This window comes from Dryobates pubescens, chromosome 19 (assembly GCF_014839835.1).
Source record: "Dryobates pubescens isolate bDryPub1 chromosome 19, bDryPub1.pri, whole genome shotgun sequence".
NCBI classification, from domain to species: Eukaryota; Metazoa; Chordata; class Aves; order Piciformes; family Picidae; genus Dryobates; species Dryobates pubescens.
In genome coordinates, this window is record NC_071630.1 from 13,296,280 (window position 1) to 13,320,073 (window position 23,794).

A 23,794-nucleotide genomic window follows, 5' to 3' on the forward strand; every position below is an offset into this window, starting at 1 on the left:
GAGGGGGCAGCAGGGTTGGTGTCACTGCCCCATTGACCGAGGTAGTGCTAGGTGGTTGTCCACCAAGTCAAAAGGAAGCAGATGGAGCAATCCTGTGCTGCAGGTCAGTGAGATGGGCACTGGTTCCTTTCCCAGCTGGCTTTCCCCTGTGGGGGATGCCATGGGCCCTGGTGAGAAGCAGCATGGCAAAATGAACCTTGGGTTGAGAAATTTGTCATCTCTTCTTCTTGAGGAAGTTTGTCCTGAAATCTGATGTGAGAGCTATTTCCACGCAGTCAGGTTTGGTCAGGGCCAAAATCTGTGGGGCACTGGTGCAGAGTGATGAGGAAGCTGCTGTTGTCCTCAGAGATGTCCCTGAGTCTGAGCAGGAGGTGCCAGCAGCTCCACAGTTGCCAGGAAGGAGGTGTCCCAGGGAACCATCCGGTGATTATCGCACACACACCAGCTTGGGGCTTTTGGGGAAGGACGTTTTCCTCAGCTAGGCTGAAGCCTATTGATGGAGAGTGCACTTAATGCAGCCATTAAAACCTAAAAATAACACCTGCAAGTGGTGGCATTGTGAAATTTAAAGCAATGTCAGAAAGGGCAACATAAACCCCCTGTGAAACCCTTCCAGCAAGTGTTGTGCTTCTTCCCACCTTCTCTTCAGGTGGCAGTAGCTCCCAGTCATGAGGTGTTCTGTAACGCTTCAAACCCTGGCACAAAAGGTTCTTTTGTGTTTCCTCAGCAGAGCTCACACTTGAGTTGTGTTCAGTTTGGGGTCCCTTGCTCCAAGAAGGACACTGAGGTGCTGGAGCAGGTCCAAAGAAGGGCAGCAAAGCTGGTGAAGGGTCTAGAGTACAACTCTTGTGAGAAGCAGCTGAGGGAACTGTCTTTGCTTAGCCTGAAGAAAAGGAAGCTGAGGGGAGACCTGGCTCTCTACAGCTTCCTGAAAGAAGGTTGGAGCCAGGTGGAATAGGTCTCATCTCCCAAGGAAAAAGTGATAGAATAAGAGGAAATGGCCTCAAATTGTGCCAGGGGAGGTTTACGTTGGATATTAGGGAAAATTTCTTTCCCTGAAGAGCAGTCAGGCATTGAAACAGGCTGCCCAGGGTGGAGTCCCCACCCCTGGAGGGGATTAAAAAACATGGAGACATGGCACCTCGAGGCACGGTTTAGTGGCCATGGTGATGTTGGGCTGAAGGTTGGACTTGATGATCTTTGAGGTCTTTTCAAACCTTTCTGATCCTATGGTTCTCCAAGCTAGGAGAAGCTGACTTTGTAATAGGTTAATCATTAATCTCTGGGGTGAGCATGTTAATGAGCAGGATAACCCACAGTCTGAAATCAGTGGATGCAGGTTCCCCAGGGCTGGCAAGTCAGAAAGTGTTGGAAGGAGGCTGATGAGAGAAAGGAGTGGCAGAAGCAAGGCAATGCAAATGGAGTGATTCATGGTGGTGTGTATGGCTGTGTGTGATCACAAACCAACTCGACTCGTTCCTCAGAAGAATCACAGAATGGTTTGGGTTGGTAGGGACCTTTAAGATCCTCTAGTTCCAATCCCCCTGCCCTGGCCAGGGACACCTCCTACTAGACCAGGTTGCTCAAGGCCCCATCCAACCTGGCTGTAATTGTGTAGTTCTCAGTGTTCCTGGATCGTCATCATTTTTCCCAGCAACTTCTGGTGGTCTCCCCATGCTACCAGCTGGGTCTGCTCCCTATAAGGGAGAGCAGAAGTTGCTCAACTAGATTAGGATGGTTTGGTGGGCTTACTAATAGCATGTCATCATGTTGAGTAAAGGTGGTGCAGCAGGCTGGTGGCATTTGTCTTCTCATAGTTTTCCATCTTGGAATAACGGCTCTTTCTTAATTCCTTCACTTGTCCATGTTTGTCCTGCCACAGGAGGAAGAGTAGGTAGGGTAGACAAGTCCATGATATTGCTGGTTTCCAGTGAGGCCTTGACAGGACCCTGGAGCACTCTAAATTAGTCTTGCATCCATGAGAAGTTAGCAAATGGGTAAAGCAGCCTTTGTCAGGAGACACAGATCTGCTCTCCAGGTGTCTGCACCTTCCCTGGGTGGCTTCTTGGGGTGCCATGAGTTCAGAGAAGCAAATTACCTCAGGCTGTTGGGTTTCCCAGGTTAAAACAAGGTGTCTGGAACTGAAGCTGTGCTCCTGCTCACGGCAGGTCTGGCATGCTGGTGCTACACCAGGCAGCACTGCTCAGAAGAGGATTTCCCTTCTCTCCATGTGCAGAGCAGGCTCTGTGCTGCTCTGTGGTTCTTCAGAGCTGAGCTGAGAGTGCAGTAACACTGTGGTGATAAACATTCATAGACTGGGTTGGGTTGGAAGGGACACCTAAAGGTCATCTGGTCCAACCCCCCTGCAGTCAGCAGGGACGTCTGCAACTAGAGCAGGTCTCTGAGAGCCCCAAACAGCCTGACCTGGAATGTTATCGGGGTTGGGGCATCTACCACTCTCTTGGGCAACCTGGGCCAGTGTCTCACCACTGTAGAACATTTCTTCTTAATATACAAGAGGAGGCTCAGAGGAGACCTTATTGCTGTCTACAATTACCTGAAGGGAGGCTGTAGCCAACTGGGGGTTGGTCTCTTCTCCCAGCCAACCAGCACCAGAACAGGAGGACACAGTCTCAAGCTGCACCAGGGGAGGTTTAGGCTGGATGTTAGGAAGCAGTTCTTCATAGAAAGAGAGATTGGCCATTGGAATGTGCTGCCCAGGGAGGTGGTGGAGTCACCATCACTGGAGGTGTTTAGGAAGAGACTGGATGGGGTGCTTGGTGCCATGGTTTAGGTGATGAGATAGTGTTGGATGATAGGTTGGACTGGATGATCTCTGAGGTCTCTTCCCACCTGGTTAATTCTATTCTTCATCTTCATGTTTTTCTAGACCTAAACATTACAATAATTTCACTGTATCACCAAGGTTGGAAGAGACCTCAAAGATCATTGAGGATTTCCTTAGATCCCCAGTTTTTGTTCCAGAGCAAAGGAACCTGGTTAGGTGGCTTTGCTTTGATTTCTGCTCCCAGCTGATTTGGGAAAGTCAGTGATAACAAAACCTGCCTGTGAACCACGTCAGCAAAGCTTCTCCAAGTTCTCCACAAGTGGCTGGAGTTTTCCCTTCGTCTCCATGGCCCTTGAGGTCCTGCCTCCCCTTCCACAGCACAGCAAGGAGGGTTTCGTAAGCATGGATCAAGATGAAGGGCATGGAGTGACTCAGATGGAGATCTCCAGGAATGTGGCATTTCAGAGCTGGAATTGCTGGAGAGCTCTCCCACCCTGGGTTTCATTAAAGCACGGCAGAGAGCAGGGCAGAGTGGCTGCACGCAGGTTCCTCTCCTTCGGAGGAGGTTCTCAAAGCGTCGAATGCTCAGCCCTGAGGGTAGATCACATCTCAGATAGGTTTATCTCCCTGCTGTGATGATTTCATACTGGAGGTTCAGATCATATCTCCACTATTTAATTTCAAAGCCTCTCCCCATCAGACTTTGAAGACATTTTTTTTTTCCTTCTTCTTTTTTTTCCACACCCCCCCCCTGTCTCCACACAACTGATAACTCAGCTTTAGATCAAAATGTCTTGAGAAGAGCTTGTCCTCTGCTAATATTTCACCAAGATCAATGAGCACTGGCTCCAAGGTTCAGCATTTCCCCTTGTGGCTGCACGTAGGTGGCTTTTCAGGAGCTGTTGTCCCTCTCCAGCCACACCAGTGACTTTATTGTGCTGAGGCAGGGAAAAATCTTAGAAGCACAGAATGCTTTAGGTTAAAAGGAACCTTTCAAGATCATCTAGTCCAACCCTTCTGCAGTCATCAGGGATATCTGCAACTAGAGCAAGTTGCTCAGAGTCCCAGACAGCCTGACCTGGAAGGATTCCAGGGACAGGGCATCTGCCACCTCTATGGGTAACCTGGGACAGCCACCTCAGCCACCCTCAGAGGAAAACATTTTTCTTCCATCTATCCAGTCTGAATCTCTCTCTTATATTTTAAACCCATCACATCCTGTCTTGTCACAACAGGCCCTGCTCAAAAGTCTGTCCCCAGGTTTCTTATTAGCCCCTGTGAGTCCTGAAAGGCCACAAGAGGTCTCCTTGAAGCCTTCTCTTCTCCAGGCTGAACAACCCAAACTCCCTCAGCCTGGCCTCACAGCAGAAGGCTTTCAGCCCTCGACATCACTGCTGTAGCATCCCCTGGCCACACTCCAACAGGTCCATGGCTCTCCTGTGCTGAGGACCCCAGGTGGGGTCTCGGCAGAGCAGAGGGGCAGAATCCTCTCCCTCCCCCTGTTGCCCACGCTGCCAGGGGTCAGCCCAGGACACAACTGGGTCTGGGCTGTGAGCACACATTGCCAGCTCCTGTCCGGCTTTGCACCCGCCAGCACACCCACGCCCTTCTCCACAGGGCTGTCCCCCAGCCTTTCACCCTGGATTGATACCAAGGATTGCCTTGACCCAATTGTAGAGGCACTCTTCCACTGGAAGAGCTGATCTTGCAGCAGTTGCAGGTGCCTTGACAGCTGCCTTGGCACATGGCTCTGGTCATTCCTCGAGTCCGCTTCCTCTGGAAAATTCCACTGACCCAGAAGGAGAGCTCGGAGCGGCGCTGCTGACGCAATGCTTGCCTTCCTGCAAGAAATGCAAAGGCTGGTAAAACATCAGTGGACTTTCCTCTCTCAGAAGATTGAGCTGTAGCTGCTGGCCGAAAGAGCAGCCCTGGAGCCAGGCTGACGTCACCGGTGGCTGTGGGTGATAAGGTTTGCGTTACCTGTAGGAGCAGCGTCCCACGGGGAGGGGGAAGGAAGGAAAGAAGGAAGGAAAAACTTTCCTCAGCTACCTCATTTTCCTCTCCAAGATTAGAATTCCTTTGGTGTCATTTGCATCACACATGAGGAGGAGAATCTGAGCTCTGCAGCTGCACTTCTCCTCCTTCAAACTTGGGTGTATTTGGGAGTGGGAGCACATGCGACTGGGAAGCTGGCTGACCCACGCTGCGCTTTGCCTTGCCAACTGGGAGCTGCTTTGGTTCCTCCTCTTGTTGCCAAAGCCACATGCAGCTCCAGTTTGCTGCTTGACTGATGTAATTGCATCCCAGCCAAACACACTTTCATGTGTTTGTCCTGGGAAATAGAACATTTTGGTATTTCTGAGGTTAAAATGAGCTTCAGAAGTAGCCAGGCTCTGCAGCCCCCGCTCGTGCGCTGGTGACACAGGATATGGCCCCCTGGGGCTCTGGAAGGACATGAAGATGCTTTTGATCAGTCTGTTAGTCTTTCACTCCCTTTGTAACAGGTGTTTTTTAACCTTGTGGCACAGACCTACTTAATTAGGGAGTTAATCCTTAAATATGGGAGTTTGGGAACTGTTTCACCCACGTGGACTTTGGTAGCCTGCAGCTTTTTTGACTGAAGCATGTTAGATTTGCCTGGACTGCACCAGCTCTGCTGGGCTGTGCATGATCTCAGATGAAGTGCCCTGATGTGATCTCATGGCTCAACCACCCCAAAGCAGCCAGACTTCTTGTGCAGGCTGTAACTGAGATGTTATAGTTAGCAGACAGCAAGGATCTTGCCAGTTCCTCCAGTTTGTTTCCATTTGTGACTCCTGAATTCTGCTGGAGGAGATGAGCCAAGCAGCAGCGGCTACCAGTCCCTTGTATGAAGTTGAACAAGTCCATTTGGTGGTGCTACACATGGGGCATGCAGGTAGCTCTTGAGGAAACCCTTATAAAATGCTCTGACACGAGCATCAGCTTTCTTCCTTGGCTGTAGCATGGTGATGTATTTACTGCTGAGTCAAAAAGCCAAAGCGTGTCCAGAACTGAGGCTTCTGTTGTGGTTTTCCTGAGGAGAAAAAAAACTTTCCCCCAGAAAGTGACTTCATCAAGAGGGAATTGCATCTAACTAGGTAATAGGTGCCAGCAAGATTTGCTTTCAGAGTCATCTTTGCTCCAGGCTTGCACTCAAGTTGTGGAGCTCAACATAAGTTGGTCACACGTGGAGGTGGTGCTGAAGTCCAGCTCCCAGGATGTGCTGCTGTTAGATTTGATTGTGGGCAAGTTGGGTTTTGGGAAAGGGAAAAACAATTCTGTAGGAGACTTTTCTTCTTCAAAACTCTTGCAGGAGAGAGTCGAGCCTGGAAAGGGGCAAGGGTTGCTGGCTTTCACCTTTGTCACCTTGGGCACTGCAGTGAAAAGTTTCTTGGCAGGCTTTAATTCAGGTGGAACTGCTTCTGCCTGCATGTGCCAACAGGATATTGTCCCTGCATCTCCAGAGCATAGAGTGTAGTCCCTCAGCAAGGGACATCAGAGTGGGATGGAGTCTAGGGTTACTCATGAGCATCCTCCAGTGGTGGTGTTCTCCTTTCAGCTGCTCTTTAGCCCGCTGCTTGATGCAAGCTCTGAAGGCTGTACCAAACTTTCTTTTTCTTTGCACTTTGCCCTTTGAAGATACTCCAGAAGTCAAAATAGCTTCCAAATGAGTTTGTACTGCTTCTGCTGAGCAAGAGCTTGACCCAAGCTACAACTGTTTTGTGTTGTCAGAGTGTAAATAAGAGGTCTAGTGTATTTCAGCCCATAGTCCATGGGCTTCCTCCATGATGCCACTTGTGGCTGGAACATGGAAAACTTGACCAACCCACGACAGATAACCCATGCTCTGTGTTTTAGAGCAGTGCTGGGAAGGGTGATGATGCTACATGAGGATGCTGGTGAATAATTCTGAGCCATAACCCTGCTTGGGCATCTCTTACTTGGCAGTCAGCAGTTTTCTGTGCGAATACGTAAGCCTCCTCTTGTGAGACTGGAATGAGGCTTGGGGGGGGAGGTGAAGGTGGAACAAGAGGACTGAGTACTGGGACCAGTGCCCTTTAGTATCTTTAGCAATGATCTGGTTGGGGGGAACAAGGCACTCTCAATGTGTTTGCAGATGACGCTAAGCTGGAGGGAGCATTGATTTGCTTGAGGGTAGAATGGCTTTACATAGGACAGGTTGGAATGATAGGTTGAGGTCAGTGGGATGAGGTTCAACCAGGCCAAGTGCTGGGCCCTGCACTTGGGTCACAACAACCCCATGAGTGCTCCAGGCTTGGGGCAGAGTGTCTGGAAAATGCCCAGTGGAAAAGGCCTCATCCTTGGAGATATTCAAGGTCATGCTTGACAGGGCTCTGGGCAACCTGATGTGATGGAGGTTGGCCCTGCTCATGGCAGAGGGGTTGGACTAGATGACCTTCGGAGCTGCCTTCTGACCCAAACCGTGTAATTGATAGCATCTGAAAATGGGCCAGTGTCTACCCAGGTGGTCAAGAAGGCCACCAGCATCCTGGCTTGGAGTGTGACCAGCAGAACCAGGGAAGTGAATGTAGCCCTGTACTGGGAACTGATGAGGCCACACCTCATCACTACAAGGACACTGAGATGCTAGAGAAGGGCAATGAAACTGATGAGGGGTCTGGAGAACAAGTCTTGTGAAGAGCAGCTGAGGGGAGCTGGGGTTGTTAAGCCTGGAGAGAAGGAAGCTGAGGGGAGACCTTCTGGCTCTCTGCAACTCCCTGAAAGGAGGTTGGAGCTAGGTGGGGGTTGGTCTCTTCTCCCAAGGAAAGAAGCAATATAACAGGAGGAAATGGACTCGAGTTGCACCAGGGGATGTTTAGGTTGGGCATTAGATGAAACTTCTTCAAGGGTCCTCAAACCCTAGAACAGGCCAAGGAAGTGGCTGGAGGTGTTGAAAAGCCTCAGAGGTGTAGTGGTGAGGGACGTGGTTTAGCACCAGACTTGGTAGTGTTAGATAATGATTGGGCTCCGTGATCTTAAAGGTCTTTTCCTAAACGATTCTGTGATGTGGGACAGACTAGTTGTGTTGGCAAAGATCAGGAAAGAGTAGGATGGTGCACTGGAATGTCAGCATGTACAAGTTTTGGAGCTGGGGAAGAAGTGAGAGGCTGTAGGAGTTCCAACTGCACTGGGATTGTTGTAATGCTGCCAAGCAAGGAGGAGATGAACCTTCTGAGTGACTAGTGAAGCCTTCAAAGGGCAAAACAGGCTGCTAACGAAGAGCTTTAATTATCCTGTTGTCTGTTGAAGAGGTGTTGTGGCAGGGAACAGTCCAGAGGATTATTAGAAGGCTTGGAGGTTGCTTTTTTATCTCAGAAGGTAGAGGAAGTTGGATGGGGAGTGGCTGCTTCAGTGTGACTAATGGGGTGGTACAGGCTGAAGCCAGCATTGGAAGGTGCCTTTCTTCCCCCAATTCCCAGAGCAAGAAGGTTCAGTTATTTTGAGAGAAGGAATAAACACCTCATTGTGCTGGTAATTGGAGTGTGGTTCACTTCAAACAAGCACAAACTCTGCCTGAAACCTGAGGGAGAAGGTTCTGAGCAGGTAGTTGAACAGTTGCTGTGCAGGTTGGAGTAAAGCTGTGGAATCACCCGTGGGTAAGGGAGGTAATAAAGTCTGGGGCTGAAGAAACTCAGCCTGGAGTACTTCAGGAACTGTCTGATCAGAAGTTAGCCCTGAATTCTTTTGAGTGTTGTGGAAAAGGAGCAAAGGCCAGAGACCCAAACAAAAAGGGGAAATGCAACTTGGAAGGGAGGAGTTGCAGCTTATCTAAGCCTGCTTCATCACATCTTCATGGCTGTCAACAACAGGGGAGCACATGCTCAGTGGTGTTTATGAGCAGCTAGAAAAGAATATGGTGATAAAGCAGCCATCCTGAAGTGCTTTATGCTCAGCTGATGAGGTCACCATCCCCTTTGCAAGGGTGAAAGCAGATCAGTGTGTCTTGGCTGTGGTAAGGCTTGTGGCAGGCCCTGGTGATGTTCTGATAAGGGAACCAGAGGAGCCCTTCAGGCTGAATCCCTTCTCTTGGTGCCCGATAGGTGTTTCCAGCACTTTGCTGTAGGGAGATGATGTTTCAGACGCACACCCAAGTCTGTCCTCACTCTCTAGCTCAGTTTAATGTTTTCATTACACTGGGGACTGCCTACCAGGTTTGGGTTGCTCCAGCTCAAGCTCCTTGGCACAGGGAAAGGCAGGCTTTCTATTCCCTTCCCCTCTTAGATGTGCTTGTGTCTGGTCCTCGGAGGCCAGGAGCTGAAGCTGGTGTCAGCTGCCAGGTCAATGTGACAAAATAGTTGGCAAATGTTTCAGGTGCTGCAGGTCTGAGGGGCTTGCAATCACTGATTGACAAAAATTAGATCTGTTCTAACCCCTTATCACCCCAAAACAATGCTCAGGGGGGAGGTTAAGAGCCAGGCCTGGTACGAAGGAGGAATTTCCGAGATCTTTCCCTGGCCCTGTTGACCTTAGAGTACAAAAAAATCCCAGCTGCTTAACCCCCTTTTTGCTTTCCAGCCGTCAGCCTGAGCCACCAAAGAAGGAGAAGGAAGCAACCACGCTCACCACCACCCAGTCCAAGAGAGCAGATGAATGGAAGGACCCTTGGCGCCGATCCAAGTCCCCCAAAAAGAAACTGGGGGTCTCGGTCTCCCCCAGCCGTGCGCGGAGGCGCCGGAAAACCTCTGCTTCTTCAGCATCTGCTTCTGGCTCCTCGAGGTGAGTGAAGGCCAAGAGCGTGTCACAGCCCAGCCTCCTCGGTGCAAGGTGCTGGGATGTTAGGCAAAGCAGCTTAAGGCTTGCTGCTCTGCAACAGCAGCATACAGAGCATGAGATGGAAGCTAAAGGGAGGTCCTTAGAGAAGTCACCGTTCAGAGGAATTGGACTTAGAAGCAGTCCAGTAGCTCACCTAGATGGCAAGCAACATTGATAGGAGAAGGAAGAAGTGGAAGCTGTGAAATTGGAGCCTCTTTGCTCCAAAAGTGCTGGGGGGAGGAGGTGACCCACTGCAGGAAGAGTGTGCCGGTGCTACTGGGGGAAAAATGGGGGTGTGGAGGCTTGGCAAAGCTGTGGAAGGCTGCAGTGGAGCTCTGAAACCGGCTTGTGTGAACTAAAAACCACCTCTCAGAAAGATGTGCTATCAGTCTAGGAGGGTTGGATCCATTTTCATTAACTGCTTGAACTTGAAGCTCCTGAAAAGAGGGGGGGAAATTATCAGAGAGGAATGAGGAACACACAGAAGATAGGGATCTAAAGAGCAAAGCCCTCCTGAAGCAGATACCTTTTCTTGCTGGGGTCACTGCACCTGAGATTTCTCTGGTTTCTCATACCACTGTGACCCAACCTACCAGGGGATTGTCTGGTGAAAAGATGTAAAATGGTGTGGAAGGAGTCCTCCAAAAGGGATGGAAGTCACTCCCCTCCCAGGAGGGGAAGCTGTTGAAAGGTGCAAAGGGGGCAACAACAATGGGATCCCCTCTGAAAGAAAATGCAGTACTGGAGAGGAATGGAGACCAAGGAGACAATAGAGTCCTGACAGTCCACCGGGCAGAAGGCAGGTAATTTTTGGAGCAGTGATGGAGACTTTGGGAAGAGGACACAGAAAACAAGACTCCTTGGTCTCCAAGGACTTCTCAAAGAGGTGCTAAATGTTACTGTTTTCTCTTCCAGGTCCTCTTCTCGTTCATCCACCTACTCTGGTTCAGGTTCCTCACGGTCTCGTTCCAGATCATCTTCTTACAGCTCTTACTCTAGTCGCTCTTCAAGGCACAGCTCTTTCTCAGGCAGCAGGTCCAGGTAATGGCTCCTTGGATTTGAAAGCAAGGATGTACTGTGTTCCAAACACTTCCAAACAGCTGCTTTTGCTGCTGCTCAAAAGCAGGCAGACAACTCTTGAGCTAAAACATTCAAACCAGTGGAGGGAAATGCACAGCAGCCACCACTTTGGGTTGCTGAATGAAGCAGACATATCAGCCACCCCCTCCTCTCCCCAGCCCCCCTCCCTGCACAAGTTCCATGCTGTTGTGGCTGGGCTGTTTCCCATGCCTGCAGTAGCTGAGTAGATGTAGGAACCTGGCTGGGATTCATGTTGCCATCATTTGCATTTTCTGATTGGAAGAAGTGACTGGCATCTCATTTCTGCTGCACTGGAATTTCTATTTCAAGAGGCAAATCACATTTCTTTATTAAAGCAGCTGCAGCTTGTGATAGTCCTGACACTTCAAAGTAGCAATTCTGTGTCCCATGCTGATTAAACAGCAGCATGATTATTACCCTGCCACTTCCTTGCCCCTGCAGTTTCCCAAGTCTGGAATATGCATAGTAGGAGAACTGGCTCCTCAGATAGGAGCTGAAATCACACAGTTACCCAGAGTGGATCATGCAGTTACAGGGAGCAAACAGTGTCCCTGGGAGAGGTGGTTGCTCCTGGGGAAGGCTTGAGTGGGAGTTGATCTCAACACAAGCACGTTGTGTGTTTCTAAGGAGCAAGCTGACCTTCCCTCATCCACCTCATTCCTGCAGCACAATGGCAGGCATGGGTGACACACTTGGATTAGCATACCTTTGGTTCATGGTAGGAGGGTGAGCAACACCCAAGGGCCTAACTGTTCTTCAGAAGGCCAAGGCCACTCATTGAAGCCTCTGGCCTTCTGAAGTACAAGGCTGCAACAAGGGTACTCCCACTCTTGGCACAGGGGTGAATCACTTGAACACCAGCATCTGGTGTTGCCTCTTTGGTCAGCCCTGCTCTCAGGAAACAGCTGTTGCCTTTTAACAAGGTTTGATACACTCCACATGGCTTTCCTCCTTGTGTTCCAGAAGGTACAGATACCAGTTAGATGTGATTTTGAGTCTTCCTCCCAAGATATTTGTTTGTTGGGTTTTTTTCCCCCTGCTTCTTAAAGGATAAATTGTGCCAGGAATTAAACAAAGCAGGTTGAAACAAAGTCCTACTTACTTTGCTGTAAGGAGAGAACACAGAATATGGAGGATGCCTCAAAGGTGTTGTGTGGAATACTTGACAGTGCCTCTCTTGCAGGCAAACTTACTCTTTCCTTTTGTTTTCTACTTCTGCCACTGCTCTGGTCAGAGAAGTTGGTGTGTTGAGTAGAGTCTTGATATGAAACCAGGATAAGCTCACACCTACAAGGATTACAGCTTGTACAGCTCCTGAGATGCTGTCACTAGCTGAAGGAGGGTGGCTAAACGCACCAGAAACCTGCAGTCCCAGAACCAAGTGATCATAGAAGCATAAAATCACTTCAGCTGGAAAAGATCTTTAAGATCATTGAGTCCTACTGTTATCTAACGAACAGGAGTCTGTAGTGTCCTCACAAGACCTGTTCTTCAGGCCCTTCACCAGCTTCATTGCCCTTCTCTGGACCTGCTCCAGCACCTCAATGTCCCTCTTGGAGTAAGGGCCCCAAAACTGAACCCAGTACGTAAGCTGTGGCCTCACCAGTGCCCAGTACAGGAGGACAATCACTTCCCTGGTCCTGCTGGTCACTCTATTGCATCCAAGCAGGATGCTGTTGGCCTTTCTGGCCCCCTGGGCACACACTGGGTCATGTTTAGCTGCTGTCAATCAACACCCCCAGGTCTTTCTCTGCTGGGCAACTTTCTAATGTGTCTTTCCTCCCTAGGTCAAGGTCCTTCTCATCTTCACCCTCTCCTTCTCCAACACCGTCTCCGCACAAGCCGCTCGTGAAGGCTAAAGGGGAGTTATTGCCACCTGTTGGGAAAGGGTAAGGCTTCAGCTCCAGTTTGATAGAATGGTGCAAAAGAGTGCTCCAAACTGGCCTAATCTTTGAGTCAGACCCTTCTGACCTGGTTCCCAGTTTAAGGAAGAAATGGCAGATGCAAATTGTGACCTGCTTAGCTTTGCATGTTTAGTTAACCAATGACGCTTCTACTCACTAAGTCCACGTTAAACTCTGTGGTTATCCTTAAATGTAGAAAACCATTTAGGTTGGAAAGGAAAACACAAGATGCAGTCCAGCCATTAACCCAACACTACCAAGCCCACCACTAAAGCATGTCCCTCGGAGACCCCCATCATACATCAGTATATAAACACATGCATGATTTACTGCACACATTCTGAGCTATCACTGAAGTTTAATTCGTTCCTCTGCTGCGGCTTCAGTTGACACACAGCCTTGGGAGCCAGAAATGGTTAACATCATCTACTTTGGAGACAAGTTAAAACAGTGTTGTGGCTATGAAACTGTTCAGGGCAGATTATACCAGCACTCCTGCTCTTCCAAATCCTTGAAGTTGCTATTTCACAAACGTCGTGAATGACGGATACGTTGGAGGGTGACACAACTCTGTAGTGATGTCACCTCCTTTAAGGTGACCTGCAACTAAATTACACCATGGGAATGCCCCTCCATTCTCCAGAATATGGGACAATCCCCTTTGCCACACTTTGGGACCTTACTGGCCTGCTCTGGGGGGAGATTGTCATTTTCTCAAACCATTTAAGGACACGCCATCTGCCTCCAGTCATGTCTTTACACCCTTTTAGTGCTGCTGGTGTGGTAACACCTGACAGCAGCCTGCACTGGCATGAGGATTCTTCTCCCTGTGTGATGTTGAATACACTTAATCCTGTGTTCTGCAGGGGATGAATTAATATTCTGATGATACTATTCAGGGGGTGATTAATAAGCACGAGGGGAGGAATTAACAACCTCTATTTCTGCACACAGGTAGCCACCTCCTCCCCAATTAAGAGTAGATGTGAGTGGGGATTTTGAGCAGTAACTAGTTATTAGAACAGAGGTTGGAGTGCTTTGAGCCCTGAAGTGAGAGCCACTGAAGAGCCAAATCCTTTCCTGTCTCATGTAGTGGCTGCTAGATAGTCCCTGAACCATTGTGTAGTGGGCTTGGTGTCACCTGTTAAGTGTTCTGCTGGGTGACACAATCCAAGGGATGGATTCAGGTGACACTGACACACACACAGACTTTTGCACCCTGGTAATCCAGTTTAGGGAGTGGAGGGGGGGAAAAAATGCATTTTGACATAAACTGTGTGCATTTGATCCTGAAGTGACTGGCACATTTTAAGTAGGTGTTTGTCTTGTGGGATAAAGATGATCACAATGTCCAGGCAGGTTTGGAATCTCTCCAGAGGAGACTCACAGCCTCCCTGGGCAGCCTGCTCCAGGGCTCTAGAACCCTCAGTTTCTCCTCATTTTTACATGAAACCTCCTGGGTTCCAGTTTATGGCCTCTGTTCCTTGTCCTGTCACTGGGCACCACTGAGAAGAGTCTGGCCCCATCCTCTTGCCCTCCACCTTAGGTCTTGCTGAGCGTTGAGTAGTTCCCCTCTCAGGCTGCTGCCCTTCAGGCTCAACAGCCACAGGTGTCTCAGCCTTTCCTTCTCACAGAGATGCTCCAGGCCCTTCAGCATCTTCCTGGCCCTCTCTTGGACTCTCTCCAGTAGTTCCCTGTCTTTCTTGGACTGGGGATTCTGCTACTGGCCACAACGCTCCAGCTGTGGCCTCACTCAGACATAGTTAATAGTTTCCTTCAGGGGACTCTCTATTGTTTGACAGTGCTTTGGTGAGATGTAATAATCACATCTATGTAATATTTAGTCCAGAACAAATATAAGCTTGCTTTTCATTGCTCTTGAGAGTGTCTTGTGGTCTGGGCCTTTGGTCATGCATGTGAAAATGGTGACTTTTGTAGTGACAAATCTGTGAAGAAACTCGCTGCCCTTCCAGTCCCTCAGCCACTCACAAAGATCACAGCAGCTGCACCAGAGCCAACCAAACCAGGGGATAACCGAGAGGCCAGGAGGAAGGAACGGCAGACAAGGACTCCACCCAGGAGGTAAGAGAGCTGTGGGGTGCAGGGAGGCTTGGATCTCCTGGAACATGGAGCACATTTGGGGATTCTCTCAGGAGTACTAACTCCAGGAGTCAAACAATGAAGAGATCTGTTTCCTGGGGTAAGAAGGAAATGGGAAGAGAGGGAAGGAGGCAGAAGTGAATCCTCAGCACGTGGCCTCTGAAAGGCTGGTTTGAGAGGACACAGGAGGTGGAATACATGGCCTCTGAAAGGCTGGTTTGAGAGAACACAGGAGGTGGAATACATGGCCTCTGAAAGGCTGGTTTGAGAGAACACAGGAGGTGGAATACATGGCCTCTGAAAGGCTGGTTTGAGAGGACACAGGAGGTGGAATACATGAAATGTGCCAAAAGACAGCATCTGCCATGATTGAAAAGAAGAGGGGTGCTCGAGAGCTGCTGATTGTCAAAGCCACTCAGCAGGGAAACAGAGGTGTGTTAGGCCTGGAGAGCAGACCTGACATGTGGAGGATTAAGTTTTAGTGGTGGTGATGAGTTTGAAGACTGTCCACTCTAAACATATGCCAGTGTGCAGGGGTTGTTTCTTTGTGTGGTTCCAGGAGCTGATTCCTCAGTCTCCAGCTGGAGGAGAGGAGGGAAAGCTGCTACTTTCACTGTCCCCAGCACACAATTTATTCTTTCTTCTCTCAGCTTCATCCTGTGTGACTAGCCTGGATGTTTCAAGTGTTGTCTGTGTGTCTTCTAAGGCTTTGTTGTCTTTTCCTCCTCCTTTTTGCATTTGAAATGAGAGAGGCTTCTGATGGTTTTCAAACAAGGAGCACTTGTCTGTATTTAAATATGTATACCAGGCTTAATCTGTTTGCACTGGCTTTGAAAACATTCCAGGATAAAAGCAGGTGGCACTGTCTCTTCTTGGAGGTCTGTGGGGTACCTAAGCACTGCTCAAACTCAATCACACATCCTCCTTATGCCAGAAGTTATGAAATAGCAGTGGGGTTCCTGTGTGTCCAGTCTATGGAAGCAAGTAGTTTGGTGCATGGGGAGTGTACTCAATATGAATGTCTGTTGGATGAGCACACAAGGAGAGTGTTTTATGCCTGAAGTAAGGCTTATATATGGTTTTCTAGGATCAGTAGATGATGGGTTTTGTCACTGTGTTTTGAAGATGGCTGTGGGTCTATTTTCCATTCAGATTTTCAGAGGCACTCAGAGTCAGTTCTTCATTTCTCATCTCCTTTTCCTTCCCAGTAGCTCCACAAAAGCCTGAGCTGAGCCCTTGTGTCTCTGTAGGTGAAAACTGATCACAACAGTTTTTCTGCATCCATCCTAGCTTCCATTTCACTTACTTCATTAGTTAATAACAATAATTTTGGATGTCTTTATCCACCTCCCCTTTATCCCAGCCTTGTAGGTTTTTCATACTTAACACCCACAGAAGCCCCACAGCCCTGCACTCTCCTGCTGTGCAAGACAAAACAACTCTCTTTACGTTAGCCCTGGTGTGTTAGTCACCCAAAAAGAAGTGTGTGATGGTGTGTACAGCCTGAAAGACAAGTTGGTCCCACTGTGTGATATACAGTTAGCAGTTTTTTCTTTGTGGGAAGCATTTGCTGCTGCTATCAGTGGAGGATTAAAGGTGCTTTAGCTCATTCCGTGCCATTCACGAGCGTTATTCAGCCATGCACAAAACATTCACTCTTCAGGAAACGGCGCTGGGCACGGTAGAGAGGAGCATCTGAAACCATTCGCTTTGCAAGGCACCAATCTTGTGTGCCACACAGGCCAACAGCACCATGCTCAGGCTATCCCTAAACAGCTCCTTCCAACCCCATTTCCCATGGGAGCACAGTGAGGTGAGGATGTTGTTTGGTGCCTTGCAGGCGAACCATCAGCGGCAGCATCAGCGGCAGCGCCAGCAGCTACAGCGGCTCCAGTTCCCGATCTAGGTCCTTGTCTCGGTCTCTCTCGAGATCTCATTCCAGATCTTCGTCTGCCTCAGTCTCCCACTCCCCATCTGGGTCCAGGAAATCCAGGTACAGCCTCAATGTTTCATAACCTTTGCTGAAGTAAGAGCAGGATTTAACTCTTCTTAACTGCTGTGGTGTCTTGCAGCTAAAACTGTGTTTCGCTTCGGTTATCAGAAGCTGTAGGTAACCAGGATGTGGAAGAGGGCTGTTTTTGTGTGGTGTTGGAAGTCCTGAGGCCTGAATCATGTGATGTTGGAAGTCCTCACTCCTGAATCATGACAGTAGTACAATGTTGGTAGTGTCCTCATGGCTTACTCAAGGAAATAACCCATCCTGTCTGCAGAACTGCCCATTTTCACCTTAATTACCACCAAAACATGTCCTTAAGGCCGGGGTGATCCCACATGCTAATCTGTTTACAAGTATAGTTTCAGGCTATGGAGCTTTGCTCTTCTAAACCTCTATTCAGGTTATGGAACATCCTTAGGGAAGAGGCTTGGCCTGCCAGTAGAGGCAGAAGAAGCCCAACTGGCAAAGTTGCATGGCCAGTCCCTTCATGTTTAGCCCCAAGTGGCTAGTTACGTGGCTGTTAGCATGTGGGATTTCTGCACTACTAACTCCTTGCAGGCAGGGGACATGAAATAAACCTCCTCCAAGTCCTCCCTTTGGAGGCTTTCACATCTCTTTGAACCCAGGAATCCCTGAAACCTCAGAAACAGCCGTGAGATGCCACATTCCCTATGTGACAGTGATTGAAAAGCAGGCCTGTAGTGTGAAATTAGTGGATTAAGTAGGACTTGGCTTTGACCAGGGATAATTCCACCTCTCTGAGCTCCCCGAAACTCCCAGATTCAACATCCGCGTTATTTTACCTTCATACAAACTTGTTTACGACGTGCTTGTCACATTCATCAGATCAGGCAGGGGTGAGGCAAGAGGTTTAGGGAGCATGTTGGCCCTGGGCTGCCCTATGGGGCCTGAGAGGAGAGGATGGGAAGAGTTTCTTGCAGGTGTTGCATGTGTAGCCCTTGGGACCACTGGGAAACGTAAGAAATGGAGTGTGTGCCCAAACCAGCTTTGCTGCCACAACCTTGTAGCCAGGAGCTTCCCTGGAGAAGGATTTTCTGGCTTATCCAGTCACCATTGCAACAGTCCATGGACCTCTCAAAACTCTGTCAGGATGCCAGAAGGTAGAGACTTGGCAGCTGGTTCCAGGCTGCTGAAGCTGCCACAGCCTGTTCAGTCATTTGCAAGCCAGCTTCCAGCAAGTGAGCTTGGAGCTTATGTCATTGTTTAGCCTGGAGATAAGGAGGCTGAGGGGAGGCCTTCTGGCTCTCTACAACTCCCTGATAGGAGGTTGGAGACAGATTGAGGTGTGGTGGGGGGGTGTCAGTCTCTTCTCCCAAAGAACAAAACATAGGACAAGAGGAAAGAGCCTCAAGTTGTGCCATAGGAGGTTCAGCTTGGAGATAAAGAGCAATTTCTTCCCCTTGAGGGTTGTCAAGGCCTGGACTAGGCTGCCCAGGACAGTAGTGGAGTCCACATCCCTGGAGGGGTTTCACAGCTGTGGAGATGTGGTGCTGAGGTTTAGTGGTGACCTGGCATTGCTGGGTTAATGGTTGGACTCCATGATCTGAAAGGTCTTTTCCAACCAGAGTGATTCTAGGATTATCAGATATATCAGTATGTGCATCCTGCAGACTGGCAGCTAGGGTCTCCTGTACCCCATGGATGCTGGGCAGAAGCTTTGGGCTGCAGGGCTCTAGGGCTTTCAAAACCTCCATGAATCCATAGGTGCCAAACAACAAAAGCATTGCCAGGGAACCTTTGACCCAAGCTGTGACACTGACCTGTGATAACACACACCTTGCTTTCACTCTTTGTTTATCTGGGGGAATGGTGACCTCTTTACATGGTGCCTTGATCCCATTTATAAACAAACAGATAGATACAGAACTAACCAGGTTGGAAAAGACCTTTGGGATCAACAGGTCCAACTTATCACCCAACATCATCTATCAACTAAACCATGGCACCAAGTGCCTCATCCAGTCTCTTCTTAAACACCTCCAGTGGTGGTGACTCCACCACCTCCCTGGGCAGCCCATTCCAATGGCCAATCACTCTTTCTGTGAAGAATTTCTTCCTAACATCCAGGAGCACTTTCTAGACCTGAGTCTAACAGGTTTTGGTGGGGGTCAATACCAGTGACACCATCCACACCCCAGGAGGCGCAGCTTTTGTCTCCTCCTGCCTGTCTTGGCAGCTGTCTGACCCCCCAAGCACACAATGGAGCAAAGGGTGTCTGTCTGATCACTGCTGCATTCCTGACTGTAACGAGGCTGTTGGCTCTTTGCAGGTCCCTGAGTGTGAGCAGCGTCTCCTCTGTCTCCAGTGCCTCCTCCAGCAGCAGCTCTGTGCGCAGCGCCGACTCCGAGGACATGTACGCGGACTTGGCCAGTCCTGTCTCCTCTGCCAGCTCCCGCTCCCCAACCCCAGCCCAGCAGAAGAAAGGTAGAGGTACCTGCCTGGGGAGTTTCCTCCTTCGTGGAAAAGAAGGGAGAGGGAGTACAGATCTGTGCACAGCTTGGTCAGTGGTGCTGTGGGCTTCAGGAAAGTTGTTTGAGGTGGCTTTGGCTGGCGTCGACCAGGGGAGCTCAGAGGCTTCACCTAAGGAGGCTGTGGAACAGATACACATTTGCATCCTTCCATCCTTGTGCCTCTGGGTGTAAAGATGCCTTTTCCTCTCTGGAAGTTGTGCTTGGTGCTCCCTCTCATACCTTGTTCTTTCACCCTTGTGAGGTGTCTTCTGGACAGCTGCAGCATCATCTTGTTCTCCCTCTTTTTAGACCACAGCAGATTTGGCAGCAAGAGCCTTTTGCTCTTCCTGCTTTCCTGAATCTTTTAACCTTGGAACCATGTGCTTTGCTAACTGGTGTGGGCTTCTCTACTCTCTGGAGCAGCACCTCCTTGCCCTGTCTTCCAAAGTGCATCTTAGAGGCATTGTGGAGTTCCCAAGCTCTGGAAGGGTTTGAAAGCTGAGGGGCAGCTTTGGTGACGCTGAGGGACGTGGTTTAGTGGTAACCTGGCAGTGCTGGCTTAACAGTTGGACTTGATCTTAAAGGTCTCTTCCAACTAAAACCATTCTGTGATCTTCCCAGTCATGAAATCATGTGGATCCTCAAAACAGGCCAGCTGGGCTCTCTACCATGGGGAGCTGGGCAGGAGCTGTGGGCTGTAGGACTCCAAAGGGTTGATGAAAAGGCAGATGAAAGGAAGTGGTGACAAGTTGCTGCATCTACTCTGTTTTCCACAGGAAAGTCAAAAAAAGAAGACAGTGCTAAAGAGGAGAAGCGGAAACGGGAAGTGCCCCCTCAGCTCCTGAAAGCAGCCAAGCCCACCCAGGGGGGCAAATCGCAGCAGCTCCTCCAGAGCCAGCAGCCCTCAGCCCCCCAGACTCAGCAAGGGGGAGGCTTCAGTGCTCACAAAGAGATCAAACTGACACTGTTGAATAAGGTGAGAGGTGGAGTTGGTGTAGTTTCCTCCCCTTTGAGAGTCCAAGGAGCAAATAGTCCCTCACCCCAGGAAGGACATTGCGGTGCTGGAGCTTGTCCAGAGAAGGGCAATGAAACTGCTGAATGGCCTAGAGCACAAGTGTTGTGAGGAGCAGCTGGGCAACTGGGGTTGTTCAGCCTGGAGAGAAAGAGGCTGGCTCCCTCCAACTCCCTGAAAGGAGGTTGGAGCTAGGTGAGGGTTGGTCACTTCTCCCAAGGAAAGCAGCAACAGGACAAGAGGAAATGGCCTCAAGTTGCCCCAGGGGAGGTTTAAGTTGGAGAGGAGGAACAATTTCTTTGCCAAAAAAGGGAGAGTTGTCAAGGCCTGGAGCAGGCTGCCTAGGGCAGTGGTGGAGTTCCCATCCCTGGATGGGTTTCAAAGCCAGGGATATGTGGTGCTAAGGGACATGGTTTAGTGGTGACCTGGCAGCGCTGGCTTAACGGTTGGACTTGATGATCTTAAAGGTCTTTTCCAACCAAAACAATTCCATGATCCTATGGGATGGATGCTAGGGCTCAGGGCTGGCAGAAGGGGAGCTTCAGGCTTCATGCTGTCGGGATGAGCTCAGCTGCAGCTGGGATTGAAGGGTGGCAGACAGAACCAGTCTGGCAGCACACACCCTGTGGTGGCTCGAGTTTGGGACTGTGTTGGCGGCTGCCCTGGGGCACATTCCTCCCCAGCTTCAAGGGCTCTTCCCCGCTTGCTCGAAGGCTGCAGCCGGAGCCCAGAGGCCGAGACAGCCCCACATGCTGCTGGGGCCTTGCTCACTCCCTGCACACTTCCAAGCAAGCTCTCCTCCCACCTCCCACGCCAGAGCAACCTGCTGACGAGTCATAACTGAGTCAGGAGGTAAAAGTGGCCACGGCCTCGCCTCTCTGGGGTGCCTGCCACCAGCCACGCTTTCCGCCGGGAGCTGGGCTCTTTACAGCCAAGCCCGGTGCCCCAGTTGGGTGCCTTCAGCTGAGGTTACAGCCCGGATCATGTGGGAGAACATGACCCCGTGGGGTTTTGTTGCCCCAGCAGGGTGTTGGCCCCCGTCACGTGGGTAGGTTCCTGTTTCTGAAGCGTTAAATGGGGTTTTTTTTCCTGACAGTCCGAATTCCCCGCTGCAGTCTCAAGGCCACAGGTTTCTCTACTTCCCTGTGCTATGACGTGAGGTGCCTTTATCAGGTCTCTGAAGCATGCTGGTGGGGAGGAGAATGAATTACACATAACTACCAGCTGGCACGGTCGGCTCCTGGAAGCAGGCACAGCTCCACATGCTGTGACATATGCTATCCTTGGTGCTGCTGGAGGCAAGCTCTGCAAAACGCTGCTGCTCTCCTTTAGTTGGCCATGATGAAAGTAAAAGAGCATTAACCCCAGTGCAGGGGATGGTGCTGTTTGCTCGTGGTAGAGGAATGACACAGTGCTTCTTAGGCTGGAGAAGAGGAGACTGAGAGGGGGTTTAGCAAATGTTTATAAATATCTGAGGGCTGGGGGTGAAGAGAGAGGGGAGAGGCTCTGCTCATTTGCACCCTGGGATAGGACAAGGGGCAATGGATAGAAACTACAACACAGGAGATTCCACCTCAACGTGAGGAGGAACTTCTTCACTGTGAGGGTCACAGAGCACTGGAACACTCTCCCCAGAGAGGTTGTGGAGTCTCCTTCTCTGGAGGCTTTCAAGACCTGCCTGGATGTGTTCCTGTGCGACCTGTGCTAGATTCTGTGGCCGTGCTCTGGCAGGGGGTTGGACTCTGTGCTCTCTGGAGGTCCCTTCCAACCCCTAGGATCCTGTGATAGTTTGGACTGGAGTGCAAAAAGGGCTGAACATCATCATGCTCAGAACAGGAGTTTTGAGCATCATAGGTCGGAGTAAACATCTCTGCCTGCTTCCCTGCCCAGAGGGAAGTGGCTGCTCAGCTCCCGTTGTGTGTTTCCATTCCCTGGCAGGCAGGTGACAAAGGAAGCAGGAAGAGATACGAGCCGGCAGACAAAGACAGGCCGACCTCTCCTCCGGCCAAGCGGGCGAACACGTCACCTGACAGAGGTGAGGCATCACCCAGCCCTGGCTGGCTTCCTGCTCTGCTGCTCCGCTGACAAGTGTCCTGGGAAAGTCTCTGCTGCAAGAGTCCACTCACTGGAGAGGTTAATTGCAGCCATTCTCCTTCCAAAACCTCAGAGTGTGCGATTGCCAGCAGATAAGGCCTCTGGCCTGGCTGTCCTGCTGCAAAACACACGCTGGAGGTGAGGCGCTCCAGGAGGTGAGGTCAGCCCTGGGCAGGCCAAACCCAGCCCTTGCCTTAGCTGTCTTGTGGTGCATGTTGTGAGGACCTTGGCTCCACTGTGTCTGTGTAAGGCCACTGCAAAAAAAAAACCAACAACAGAAAACCCACAAAGAAAGCCAACAAAGCACCCCAAACATCCTCACTTTGATGACACAGCCTGCTCACCTCTGCTGTAGGTACAGTGGCCTGCTGTCCTCCACTGACTTCACTGGAGGTGGCTCTGGAATTCATAAGGTTTTCTCTTACTGCATCCCCTCACTACACCACCCTAGCACTGCAGCCCTTCACTCACTGGGCTAGAGCATGTCCATGTGAAGCTGGTGAAGTGTCTGGAGAACCAGCTCTGGTGAGGAGCAGCTGAGATAACTGAGATTGCTCAGCCTGGAGAAAAGGAGGCTGAGGGGAGACCTTCTGGCTCTCTCCAACTCCCTGAAAGGAGGTTGGAGCTAGATGGGAGTCAGTCTGTTCTCCCAAAGAACAAGTGATAGGACAAGAGGAGACAGCCTCAGGTTGCCTGAGGGGGAGGTTTAGGTTGGAGATGAAACTTCTCTGAAAGTGTTCTCAAACCCTGGAACGGGCTGCCCAGGGAGGTGGTTGAATCCCCGTCCCTGGAGGTGTTGAAAAGCCTCAGATGTGGTGCTCTGGGACATGGTTTAGCATCAGACTTGGTGTGTTTAGGGAATGGCTGGACTGAATGATCTTATAGGCCTTTGCCAACTAAAACAATTCTATGATTCTATCCCAGGGTCTTCTGTGCCTCCTATTTCAGTGCATCCTGAGGGATCCTGACTCCTCCTGACTGACAGGCTTGTGGCAGTGCTTAGAAAGGGAGCGTGGGATGGCTGCAGGGTGGATGGCTCCATCCCAAGGCTCCAGGATGGATGCAGTAATTGGCTGGATCACCCATCCTGTGAAATGAGATGATTTCCCCACTTGAGTGTGACACAACCTGATCTGCCCCATATGCTCAGGAAGACAGCGGGCTTTCCAAGTGTCTGAATCTTCAGCTGAGGAGTCACCACCTTGGAAAACTGAGCTGGCATCGAGAGGGACCCAAATGCCACACACACTCCAGCCTCTGCTGTGGCTGCTGAAAAACAAGGGGGGGGGACCAGAGGAGCAGGTTTAGGGGTGAGCAGAGATGGCTGGCTCTGACATTGGAGCCAGCAGTGACACATGATGTTGGTTTCCCTCCTGTCTCAGCTGTAGGTGTATCTTGTTGACTCTGGGAGCCAGCCAGAAAAAAATTCTGTGCTAACAGACCCAGTTGCATTCAAGTCCTGCAAAGGCAGAGGGGAAGGGCCTGGGTGAGGTGGAAGTTCACTGGGATCTAGTTCACAGCTTCTGGTAGGCT

General features: G+C 50.3%; 1 protein-coding gene across 9 annotated transcripts in view; it reads left to right on the top strand.

The window, feature by feature from the left end:
- Nucleotides 1-23,794, top strand: part of ZC3H18 (zinc finger CCCH-type containing 18) — a 58,595-nt gene that overhangs the window by 30,846 nt on the left and 3,955 nt on the right. For 7 of the 9 annotated variants that reach the window (XM_054170069.1, XM_054170068.1, XM_054170072.1 and 4 more), the window contains 8 exons: nucleotides 9,347-9,547; nucleotides 10,499-10,624; nucleotides 12,472-12,573; nucleotides 14,527-14,670; nucleotides 16,529-16,681; nucleotides 18,975-19,135; nucleotides 19,932-20,131; nucleotides 22,106-22,202. In XM_054170069.1, coding sequence (XP_054026044.1) covers nucleotides 9,347-9,547; nucleotides 10,499-10,624; nucleotides 12,472-12,573; nucleotides 14,527-14,670; nucleotides 16,529-16,681; nucleotides 18,975-19,135; nucleotides 19,932-20,131; nucleotides 22,106-22,202 — 1,184 coding nt within the window. The remainder of the gene's footprint in view (nucleotides 1-9,346; nucleotides 9,548-10,498; nucleotides 10,625-12,471; nucleotides 12,574-14,526; nucleotides 14,671-16,528; nucleotides 16,682-18,974; nucleotides 19,136-19,931; nucleotides 20,132-22,105; nucleotides 22,203-23,794) is intronic. The other 2 variants (XM_054170071.1, XM_054170073.1) reach the window with 1 other exon arrangement.